Source organism: Augochlora pura, chromosome 4, assembly GCF_028453695.1.
Source record: "Augochlora pura isolate Apur16 chromosome 4, APUR_v2.2.1, whole genome shotgun sequence".
NCBI classification, from domain to species: domain Eukaryota; kingdom Metazoa; phylum Arthropoda; class Insecta; order Hymenoptera; family Halictidae; genus Augochlora; species Augochlora pura.
In genome coordinates, this window is record NC_135775.1 from 1,713,152 (window position 1) to 1,726,240 (window position 13,089).

Here is a 13,089-nt window from a genome sequence, read left to right on the forward strand (position 1 = left end):
ACCGCGTTAATTTCGCTACCCGCCATTGGTATGTTCTCTCTCTCTCTCTCTCTCTCTTTCTCTTTCTGCACCAAATATGGACGCGCGCGGGAATGCCGCGGGGGAGCAGGGACTTCTCGCAACGCGCAATTGGCACGAGCCGATTTTTCTTTCAGCGTGCCGCGCTCCTTAACGAACAACGATTGCCTTCCGTGCGACTGCAACTATTGAGGCAATTGCAACCGTCCGAGCAAATCCCGTCGAATCTCGCGGAGACTCTTCGCTGCGACGTTGCTTGCAGTTTTCAGTGAAATTGCAGCTTCAAAATTGCAGTTTTAAAATTGCAGCTTTAAAATTGCAGTTTTAGAAATTTTCACAATATTTTAGACGAATTTCTGAATACAGTTTTAATTGGATTTTGCACTGTCTATTTTGCTGTGCGATTGTGGTTAATTTTACACGGTTCATTATAGTTTTGCTGTACCGTGTACTGATTTCTCAATGTTTTTTAACCTTTCAAAATGGCAGTTTCACATAATAAATATACTTCTTCTACGATTTATGTAAAATTGCTTCTGACGACATAGTCACCGTACTTTTTAAAGTAATTCTAGAACAACTGTCGACGAAACTATACTTACTGTGATGGATAAAGGACATAAGAAAATTTATCTTCAAAATGAAATGACGATGAACCGGTTAAATCTTTGGAATAGGATTTCTTTAATTTCTACATTAATTATTATCCGTCCATTATTAAAATCGTCCATACTAAGCCATCCAAGGCTCGTTAAATTATATCCGAAAGACGGCTTGAAAAGAGCACTCGCTCGCCGCTCGTCGTTCCCAGCCGGGGCCGAATCTCCTTTTGTCAGAAGTTTTCGCAGTTCGATTTAGAACACCTACATCCCCGATGCTCTCTTTCTGGCCGCGTCCTATATTATTTGGGTCAAATCATCGCGAGGTATAATTGGCCTCGAACAATTATCACCGCATCGAAATTCCGCGCCCGTCGTCCCCGCGGTTGATCCTGCAAGAAAACAACGCTCGTACGCTCGTACTATACACTGTTCCCCGAGAAGGGGGGGGATTTCCAGGGAAGAGTTATTTACCGGCGCCCATGATAGACGTATCCGTCTACCTACTATGAAGCACCCTTTGGCATTCAGCCAATTGTTAACGAAAACGATACGAAGTTGTATATTGCTCTCCGTGCCGCGCGGAGTCGAGTGTCATTGATCCTAATTAAAGCGTTCTGGGTAAAACGATACGACGCTGGAGGGGGGGTAACGTTATCTCGGCAACAATGGTATACTTCTAGCTCCCAGATTCTCGGCAGCTTAGCAATAATAAATTACTCGGAGAACGTTTCCTTCGTAGAAAAATATTTCGCACGAAAATCGACGACGAATTTACGAATAAAATTATTCCAGCGAAAATGTGTTCTTTGAAGGAATTCGAGCGAAAATGTGTTTTTTTGATCCACGTAAGGAATTTAAGCGTTTTGTTTATCTGGAAGCGTGTAGCGCGAAGGCAGTGAACGTTTTATTATAAATAATGCCTCTCGTTAACCTTCCGCTTTGAACCCGATATATGTCAAGGGGCAGATCTTGATTAGCATCGGCTTGTTCCGCGTTGCAATTTCATTCTCTTAAATTCCTTTTCGTGTCTCTTTTATTCGAAATATTTCTTTAAAATCGTTAAAATCGTTATAGAATTGTTAAGATCGTTATAGTCGATAAATCATATTAAACAAATTATAAAACGTCGATCTATAGTCTATCGGTGAAGCGATAACAACGCGATCGTGCTCGTTTTATAGCGAGATTTATAGCGAGACTTCCGCGGCACGTGTTCGCGCCGCGACACCGTCGACGCCCAGACAAACAAGCCAATTGAACGGCTGAAATTGATCAAATGAATTCTACTTTTGCGCTCCCCACCGGCGCGGACTCTGCCGCTCGCCGAGTCCTCTGTATAATTCAATAACGAGCCGGCCGTTTCCGAAATTGCTCCGGCGCGATGCACTCGGTCCTCCATCAATGATTCGTATCTCCGTTTCCGCGGAACTGTGTCAAGTGGGTAGATTTGGCAAGTATCGTTGTTCCAAGCGAGAGGTCCTGTCGGTACGACTCTCTCTCTCTCTCTCTCTGCGACCACCGCGATATAGTTGTATCAACGTGGCCCGCGCGCGTCCAGCCGCGGGATTGCCGGAATTCCCGAGCTAAGATCATCAACGGGTGCATACGAAAGCCCATGGATATACAGTATATACCATGGATATACAGGGTGATCCGTAATTACATTAACATCGGGAAATGGGGGGGTTCCGGGTATAATTATAGAAAATTCGAGGAAATTCTATCTTGTATGTTTTAGCCTTACATATCTTTAAATAATAATATTTAATTTCAAATAATAATATTAAACACATAAATTGATTTATATTTGTGAAAATCTTTCGCGTTTATTTTCTCGATTTTCGTGTATCGTACGAGCGTTATACATATTCGATCGCGAGAAGCAGTTCTCCCGCAGGAATATTTTAACTTTTGATAGCTCTGATTAAAGCTGAAACATCGTGCTTAACGACTGGTACATGCAAAATTTCGAAGCCGCTTTAATATCGTATCGAGAAATTGACGAACCCCGAACGACGACCGCGGATAAACCGGCCGAGTTTATGGGGTAACTTCGCGACGATTTTCCAGAGCGGTTCCACGCAGGGATGTTTCAACGTTCGAGGGCTAAAATTAAAGCTGGACACGCTCGTGTTTAGCGACAGCTTCGTTCGCGTTTGTGAAAGAATCGTCGTAGAATCGACAGACCTCGTTGATAAGTTAAAGGAAAACGATTGCGCGCGCGCGCGCGCGGTTACTTTAAATGGACGATCAAAGCGTTTTCTGCTGGAATATGACGACGTTCGAGGACCTGAATCAAAGCTGGGACATCGCACTTTATGGACCGGTTCGTTTGAATGTAAAAGACAGTTTAATATCGTGCCGAGAAATCGACAAATCCCCGAACGACAACTTGCAGATAAATGGCCGAGTTCGGTGGATAACTTCGGGACGATTTACGAAGAGGTTCCGCGGAGGAATTTTTCAGGCTTCGAGGGGCTCGAATTAAAGCCGGAAGTTTCCGCTTTGAGATAGTTCGATTCTTGTTTCCGGAATAGTTGCCGGCCGCGACGGAGAATCGAGCAATCGCGAGCTCGCGGCGTCGTTAATATCCAAGCTAAGGAGCTGGTATTTCTCAAAGTTTTATTAATTTTATTCGGTATATTATATTAAATTATTATTTTATCAGTGTACAATATCAAATAATTATTTTACTAGTACATTGTTACATCCAATTTCATTCATTGCTATTAACAATTTATTGGCAGCCATATTCGATTACGAAACACAGACCGATGATGTGAAATAGCCCAAATTTAATTTAGGCAATTTTGAGGCTTCTATAGGCAATTTAACTGCCTAAAATTGACTATCAACGATGCGATAAAAAAGATGACCGAGCGATGAAAAACAATGGTTATCGAAATTATTTTCAAAGAGATATTCTTGTTGGCGCGGCGGAAGGGGAAAATCGTTGTTCGATATAATCAACAACGGCGCGAACGAAGTTGATCCGAAACGGAAAGTACAGGCGCTATGCGATTCGGGCCACCGAGCATTCGTTAACTAATCGTGATGGCTTTGTCTTGTACCGCAACCGGTATGTAGCAGACTGGCATAATTTGTATCTCAGTCCGCGGGGCATTGCTATCGGACGCGACGCGCTCCGCCAGCTAATTTGCATCTTCCAGGTGCTAACGAATTGGAAAGTTCCAATCCCGGGACGGCTAAATGAGCCATTCGAATCACCGCGAATCGTCCGTGGAATTTATGCGCATTGTTAGCTCATTTTTTAATTCTTTTTCGATGCTTTATCGCGTTGTTTCTTTTATGTTCAAAGTTGCATTAATACATTAAATTCTGAGTAGATCATTGTAATTCTAAATTGGTTAAATAGGTAATTTAGATCGAAACCATTTAAACGAAAAAGGATTAAAAAAATTGACCCCGTCTCATTCGATAAATAAATAAAGTCGACCAGGCCTTGAAACAGACCAGTGTCACCGCAATTGGTCGCGCGAGAGTACCCGGTTGATTTCTTTTGAGGTTTGACTCTCACGCGGTCTTCTCGTCGGCGAACTTTCGAGAGCAGTGTATCGCCAAGCTCGCCTCTAAAATGTTCTTTGTCTAGAAATCCTGAAGCTCGGAAGCAACAAACAACCTTTCCCGTGACCTCGAAAACTTTGTCTCCACCGGCATCACGTTTTTTCTTGTCTCGCGCGGAAATGGCGGCCGTCGCGTCTCTTGTCGAGCAAATCTTTTTCAAAAATCGTTACCAAATCTGAAATTTTATCCCTTTATAATAAACCATGTAATTAGTGAACGAAATACGGGACAGCAAAAATATTAGAATAATTTAAGGACGCGCGTCAAAAAAGAAAAAAAGAAGACAATTAGGTTAGTTCTATTTTTTTTTAGGAGATTCAAATTCTGTCTCGATTTTTATAGAAACGTTTCGTATTTATTAAATTATGTAAGAAACGTTCGTCGCGAGTCCGACTGGCTATTATAGCGCAAGGGGTTAAATAAAGTGAAAGATATCGGGGGGAATTGGTTCAAGGTTAACGCACAGGCTGCTGGCATTGATATTTTCTGTATATTGTCGTATTTAATATACATCAAGGGCGCAGATTATTTTTGTCCTGAGCGCAGAAGGCGGGCCGTGCTTCTTCCCTCGGGCGGCGGCGTACGCATTGTTGCTGCGATACCTAACGAGGATGTTTGATCCACTCGTGGACAGACAAATAGATAGATAGATAGATAGATACAGTCAGTCCCATAAGTATTCGTACCCTCATTGCTTACAAGAGAAATTCTTTGAAAAATTTGTCCTTTTGAGAAAGAGGAAGACCAGGAAAAAGAGAAAGAGAGATATAGAGATAGAAAAAGAAATAATAATAAATAAATAGAAAGAAAGAAAAATAGAGAAAGTGGGAGACCAGGAAAAAGAGAAAAATCGCTAGAAAAATATAGAGCCAGAAAAAGAGATAATAAATAAATAGAAAGAGAGAGGGAGCGAATAGAGAGCGAAAGAGGGAATAATAGACAGACAGATTAAAAAATAGATGAAGGGGTTGAGTGCATAACAGGGGAGGAGGGGTGGAAGCGAGATTGACTTCGCGAAATCAAGTTAATCTCGCTGTCTTCAAAGGAAAAGATCTCTCCAGACGTGAACCGGCGCTTCATTGTTTCCGAGAGATGTAGATAGAGTGGATAAACTTTAAACTTTGAACTTGCGGGCCACGGGCGCCGTGTAAACAGCCACGGCGAAACTCGGCGCGCCATTGTCTGGATCTACGAAAACGCCCTTAACGACCTATTTTGGCAATCGAGACAGGACACCCCCGTACAGCTCCGTCGCTTTAAAATGTTTCCCCCCCCCGTTAGCATTATTATTATTATTTATCGGTAAGTGGGCTGGAAACTCTTTCGTATATTAAGTAATTTTATGTAATGCTTTACACATAATTTATCAATTGACAATATCTCGAATTTATTTCTAACCTAAATTCGCCAAATGCAGACTATAAAAAAAAATTAAAAGTTTGTTTCTGTTGTCACCTGACCATAGCAAAAATATCTGTGCAGCTTTCATTGATTTACCCATTTTCTAAAAAAATCATTCGGTCGCTTAAACACTCGCAATAAAGCGATCCGTATCGGAAAAACGGCGACTCGGTCAGTCGCCACGGTCAATCGTTTTATTTCCACGTAGTAGGAGAGGATAATTAGCGGAATTCAGTGAAAGTCGATCGGAATCGTGCCCGTAAAAATATTATTCAACCGGCAAGACAATATAATCCGCCCCGGCGATGATAATATGCCCGCCCGACGATTCGCCAATAATTCGGCCGATATTTCCTCGAGCGGGCTCGTGTAATACGCGGCGCCGATATCTCTCTGCTTCGCCGATTATTGATATCAAACCGTGAAAGACGCGACCTCCTATCCCCCACTGCGTTGCCGGCAATCAAAGGGAGCACGTTTAATTGGCGCGCGCGCGAGTGAATAAATCAAAGACGAGAGCCGGTCGGAGAACGGGGAGAAATCACCCCGTGCTTTTGCCCCATTTCGCGAGCCTCCGAAATCCTGCGGATGCGCGTCGAAAGGTCATTCGGGGACCCACCATCCCCTTTCCCCTCTCTTTAGTCGAATTGTCCTAATTAACATTTCTGGACATCACGGAAACTCCGCTTTAAATTACCGCGTTCTGTGATCAGAGAATTTTGTGGAAATCCGATTTGCAAAGGACATTCGATGCGATAAGATTTGATAAGTGGATAGTATGATTGAATAGCATGTATAGGATGTGTGTATAAATGGTATGTTAGAATGTTAGAAAGCGTATTTGGTAGTATTTAATTTCATTTGAATAGTATAATGAAGCTTTACGTAAGACTGAATTAAATTGAATTAAATTCAGTTAAATAAAACTGAATTAGATTGAATTATATCCAATGAAATAAAACAGAATTAATAGAATTAATCGGAAAGCTTAAATTACAAACTTCAAGAAACAATTGGACAAGATGCTGACTATACCGTCGTACAATAATTCGATAACGAAATGATGGGAATTCGTGTTTAGGCGAAGAAAACGAGCCTCCAAGATCGGAACTCCTTAAGATCGCGCGTTTATTCCTGTCACTCTCTAATAATTCCATTTATCAAGCTCCCATTTCCTGTTCGGGAGCAGCGTGTCCGTCACGTCTATACGCCTCCAATAACGTGGGAACAACGGAACTATAGAGACGGGGCGTTAATGTCGATGCAACGAGACGTTGCACCTTGAACGATGCAAACCCAATAAACACTAGACGTCTTACGGACGTCCACTTTACGTCCATTTAAAAACTGATCGTCTTACGCTGTAAAACGTACCTCTTTGAGATGTTTTTAAGATGTCTTGTTTCGATCGTTGAAAGGACGTCCACTTTGAGACGTCGCCAAGACGTCTTAAATGCGTCTTAGAAACGTCTTAAGCACGTCGTTAAGGCGTTAAATTAATTAAAAAATTAAGTAATTAAATATGTCTTAAACACGTTGGTAATACGTCTTAAGAACGTCGCTGAGACGTCTTAAACACGTCTTAAAAACGTCTTAAGCACGTCGCTAAGGCGTAAAAAAAATTAAAAAATTAAATAATTAGAAATGTTTTAAACGCGTTGCTAATACGTCTTAAGAACGTCGCTGAGACGTCTTAAACACGTCCTAAAGGCGTTCCAAAGTACATATACCACATCAGACGTCTTACAGACGTCCTCGTGCAATCTGTGCATCGACACCGGCACCGCCTTCGGGAAACGCGTCTCCTCTAATCGCACTCGGCCCGCGCAATTAAATTTAAATTTCCGCGTCTCGCGTTCCCGCGTTTTAATCTCGAACGGGAACGCGTTTATCCGGCGATATCCTCGTTTCCCCGTAAATCACGAGAGCTTTTTGCCCGGACCTCGGTTGATCTCTATTATAGCCGGGAACTAGTATCCAACCGGCATACGAAAATAGAGGATGCACGAGTTTTCACCTTGAGGGACTCTCGCGTGGAGAGCCCACGAAAATAGTGCTTAACGAGTAATCGTTTAAATATGCGGGAGCGTGTGTTCATAGTTAACGAGACGACCGGTTCTTTTTTAGAACAATGGTCGAGCCAATGGTCGAACAATATTGCTCGCGCTTCGAGAGTACGCGCGTTCGGTTTCATTTATTTATTCCGCTTATTTATCGGCGATTTAGGTCGGATAATAAACACGAAGTGGCAAACTCGACAACGTCGGAGAGGGAGAGAGAGAGTTAATTTATTTATCGATGCTTTAAGCCAGATAATCCAATTTTGAGGAGCAACTTGATAATATTGAAGACCTAATTTATTTATCGATGCTTTGGTGACGGTGTTTTAGGTTAGGATGGAGGACAGAGTTTATTAATTCCTCTTTTTAGGTTTAGATATTTGAGAGATTTAATTTTATTTAAGGATAATGTTAATTACTATTAATATTAATATTATTTAAGGAGAAAAGGATCGTTGCGCAGCTTTCGTTGTATCGTTGGCAGACTCTTGGAAATAAATCTGCTTTTCCTTCGAAAACGTGGGAGGTCCCTTCGAACTCTCGAAGGTATCGGAGTTAGCTCGCGCGAATCCGGAACTTTTGTCGCAATTAATGCTCGGTTCGGCGGATAGACTAATCGAATTGATTCGGAATAGGAACACAGATTTCGAAACCGCTCCCGACAAATACGGTGTACACGGCAACCGATAACTCTGCTCACGGAGTTCAATTACGGCCGTCTGAGGCTTCGTTCGTAGGTTACCGTAAGGTCAAATAACGTAATTTCTGACGTTACTATGATCCGATTCGACGGGCCGTATTGTATCCAAGAGAGAGAGAATAATTCGCTTAACTGCGCAATATTAAATTACGCGTAAAGCTCTTACCGTGGGAAAAAATCTAATACCCTGTAAATGCATTCCGTCGGATGGCTGTTACTATAGCTGAAAAAACTAGGATAACGTCGACTTCCGATTTCAGGCGTTCGTCAGATACATAACCTTCTAAATATCTTTTCTAAAATTCAGCGTAAAGAAAAAACTACGTTTAACTTATTTAAATAATTTTACATCTTTCTTTGTCTCTCTTTTTGTATACTATTTCATTTAAATTTAGTTTTCATTCAATAATGTCGAAAATATAAAATATTCGATACTAAAGTTGAAACGAAAATTATAATGAATATTTTTCAGCCAAATACAATTATTATTTACCCTCAACAAATTGATTAAACATGTACTTTGGAACGCTTTTAAGACGTGTTTAAGACGTCTTAGCGACGTTCTTAAGACGTACCAGCAACGTGATTAAAACATTTTATAATTATTTAATTTTTTAATTCATTTAACGCCTTAACGACGTGCTTAAGACGTTTTTAAGACGTTTTCAAGACGTGTTTAAGACGTCTCAAATGCGGCGCCGAACGAGAATCCATCGTGGCAGCTTTCACAGCGCGCGGCACCGACCTGTGGACGACTCGCACCGCTAGACCGATCGCCGTTAATTGACTGTCGTCAAGGAACAACAAGATGTCAATAATTTGTTGGAAAAAGTGGGGCACGGCAGCGTGCCGACACGGCCTTGCCGATTTCCGCGCGCGGGTCCCGTCTCATAGAAAAGCTTTTAACACCGGAAGGCGGGGGACGTCGTTCTCCATAATTCGTTCAGCGTCGAAAGAAGATGGCGAAGCGCTGGGAGTAGCTTTTCGAGCGAGCACTCGCCGTGCAATTTTACATGACGATTATTGCAATCGTTTTACAACGCTCTCGGACGTTCTCGTTTATAACAAATTCCACTACAGGCGTTTCTATGGTTCTTAATTTGAGAGTAACCTGTCCGACGCAATTGTTAAGAAATTAAGAGATCGATTAAACGATTTAAACAGTCCGGGTCAGAATTGACACAGCCGCAAGACTTCGCGAGGGTTAATTCGATGGAATCGCGAATCCGCGACTGCCGCCAGCAGTATTTTTACTCTCTTTCTTGAGACGTCGATAAAATCCCGGCTCGATTGGCTCCGCGCTCTCCTCTCCCTGCAAAGTTCGTGCGCGAATCGCACGCGCTTCAATGGTCAACAACTTCGGGAATATTCGGAATTCTTGCTATTCTCCGGAGTTTCTCCCGAAGAATTTTCCCCCGCGAGGTGAATATTTTCCGGGCAAGAAAACGAAATTGCGGTTTTAATACTTGAAACGACCCCCGGGTATATATACCGGAATTTACAATGCGGTTGTCACAATATGTTTGGTTAGTATTCAGTTCCGTCGGCGAGTTTCATGCTAATTGTACGTACGAGAGATTTCTGTGTACGAGCGTTCGTTCAGCGATCGGCATCGATTGTTTACGGATCATCAGCCCCCGTTCCTTTCCATTTTGTTCCAGGGGACCATTCAGCGTGGTGCGGAAATGTATTCACCGTCAGACGGGCCAGACGTTCGCCGTAAAAATCGTCGACGTAGCGAAGTTCACCTCCAGTCCTGGTCTAAGTACAAACGGTAAGAGTTCGCGCGCGGCAAACGGCAAAGAACAAAGAAGAGGCGGGCGGGCGGGGCGAACGCAACGCGAACGGCGCGGCCGTGTCCGCGTTCGGTGCACCGCCATTAATTTCCGGCTGCTCGAAACATAACGTATTCCCTGTACGTGTCCCCCCCACCCTACCCCCACCCCGCGGCCCTGTTTCCCTATTCTCTTTTAGGGATCCGCGCGACGTACTATGAATTCGCGCGCGCGCGCGCGGCTCATTGTGCGGTTCAATAGGAATTGGTTTCGTTGTCCCGCGGAACCCGCGCGCCGCCGAGGCGCTGATCTTAATCTGGAGCACGGTGCGCGGGGGGCCCGAAATCACGCGCGAATTGTGTCAGACCGTCACCGAGATTCGGTTTAGCATTTTGCCCGTAGCGGTATCGAAGGTTATTATTATTAGATATAAAAATTAAAAGATCGGTAATACGTGTTGAAGGGGCTCCCCCCCTCCGCGGCAATTAATATCGATTCACGGTCCCGCGAGAGATTCTTTCATAAAACGTGTGTCGCACCAACTGTTATATAAATAAGCGGCAATGTGCATATATGAAATCTGTTCTCATTGATCGCAATAGTACCATACGCGGCCTCTATAAATAGGAAAAGAAAAGTAAGAATATCTTCGCTTTTCTACAAATATACCGTGGCCGGCACGCGTCGCCATTGTCGTCGCGTAGTTAACTCACGGCCGAACAGCGTTCACGATCCATGGAACTATTAGGGTGTCCCGTAACATTCTTCCCTTTTTTTCACGATGCGAGATTAGTAGACGATATTCGTTGTTTAAGGTTGATTTATCGTGTTATATATGAACCGTTCTACCGTCTCTTAGGAAGCCTTGTTATACCCTCTTTCCGAAACAGTTCAGACCTGGCAAAATATTCATCGAGTTGCCTTTTGTTGAACGAGAGGACGTTCACACGAACGTCGATGGGATGATCGGGACGCTTCGCTCTTGTCCGCGAAAGAAGATCATTGCGTGGCTAGAGCTCCGCGATAGCGAGCACTCGTCGCGGATATTTTTACATGTCTAATAATAAATATCGTCCTTTTTGTACACCTAGGTGTCTAAGAGACGCGTATTTCTAATAATAAGCGAAGAGCAGCTACGTCGTTTTAAGGGTTAATAATATGTACTATGAAAACGCGTCACTGTTGCGCGACGTAAGTTTTGTGAACGGCGTCTCCCCGTGCCGTAGAACCGGCCGAAATTCTACGGGGGTGAGAGCCACCCCGTCGATGGCGTATCGCGTCTTGTTGACGCGTCGAGCGCCGAATATCGATGACAAAGTGGTCGAATTTCTTGCCTGTAACAATTGTTTACGATTTTTGAACAATTGTTAATTAACTTATTCGAGTTTTAGTAAAATTTAGTTAGAAATTGATAATTAAACCAACCGTGCCAGAATTACTAATTTCGCATATTTCATTTTTAATATCATTGAAATTGTGATATGGCTTTTGTTAAAAAGTTATTACGATAAAAATTGCTTTGATCTGTGAGAAATATTTCAATAAATGGTATAGTCAACGACTGTACATCAGGTATTGTAATTATTAAAAATTAATAATCTGGCCAATGATTTATGATCGATGATAAGACAATTGAAATCTCTTCTCGAAAAAGGCAACCATGATTCCGTTCGAGTTGCATACGCGCGTATAATCTGGGAACGTTGCGGACATTTTGCCGTGCCATTAATTAACAAACGGAACGGAAAGTTGGGAACAACGCGGGCACCGGAGAGGAGATCCCGCCGGGCAAACGTAAAACGAACCTCGGGGGTTATGAAAATATTTCCCTCTCGGTGATGGCGATGGTGGTGCGCGCGCGCGCGCGCACAATTGATCCCCGGTCGGTATCATTGTTCATGATCGCGTTACAGTTCGCGATGCGTGCCGTCGAAAAAAGGAGCCCCGCCGCCCGTCTCGCGCAAACAGCCAGAATAAAAGTTTTATAACGCTTGCCTGCAGATCTGAAGCGGGAGGCGACGATATGCCACATGTTGAAACACCCACACATCGTCGAGCTGCTCGAAACTTACAGCTCGGAGGGTATGCTGTACATGGTGTTCGAATAGTAAGTATCGCCGCGTCGAATCGTATTTTAGAACTGCCGGGATATCGTTTTGCAAACCACGTGGCCGACGAGTTTGTTTGCGCTCGAAAATCATTTCATATGTTTAATAAAAAATATTTTCTGTTTTATAATATCAAGTAATAGATATTTCAAAATTTATATATTTGCAACATCGCTTAAATATTTCATATACTAAAATATGTATTATAAACCTTATCATATACTGCATAATAAGTCAATCAATTGTTTCAATTGGTATTCCATCTACTAATAATAAATAAATAAATTCCTACTCCGAGCGTAGCGTGGGCGAGTCAATCGAGGGAAACTGCACCCCGTAATTATTTATTTTTCTTAGTCGAAATATTTTTAGTCTGCCGCAGTCCAATTTGATACAAACGCTATTTGCAATGAATTACGACGGAGCGGCAAGAATGAAACGAACGTCCTCCGGACGCACGCCAATATTTCGCCTTCCAAAATTGGTTTCGACTATTGCTCTCATTTCTTCCGCCGGTCACGTGACGCCCGGGTTTTCTAAGGCAGCACGTGCCGGCGCATCGATTCGGCCAGCGTCGAATTAATTAACACCGTCGTCCGTGTAGAATATTCGTAGACGAAAGTAATAGCGTGTAGACGGCCACGTCTCTTTGTTAATTAAAAAAAATAATTGAAAACGGTGGATGAAAATTGCAGCAATGCTTTTATACTTATCGCAATATTTGTCGGTGTAAATTGAATGTACTTTGTCGAATTTTTATACGCTTCGCGTGTGTGTACCTCGTTCGAACATACACAGGCGCGGCGTACTTGTCGTGCCTTGTAAATTGTATGTTAATGT

At 42.9% G+C, this 13,089-nt stretch overlaps 1 protein-coding gene across 5 annotated transcripts in view; it reads left to right on the top strand.

The window, feature by feature from the left end:
• Positions 1-13,089, top strand: part of Cask (peripheral plasma membrane protein CASK) — a 222,577-nt gene that overhangs the window by 5,316 nt on the left and 204,172 nt on the right. For all 5 annotated transcript variants that reach the window (XM_078179411.1, XM_078179413.1, XM_078179412.1 and 2 more), the window contains exons 2-3: positions 10,028-10,140; positions 12,143-12,248. In XM_078179411.1, coding sequence (XP_078035537.1) covers positions 10,028-10,140; positions 12,143-12,248 — 219 coding nt within the window. The remainder of the gene's footprint in view (positions 1-10,027; positions 10,141-12,142; positions 12,249-13,089) is intronic.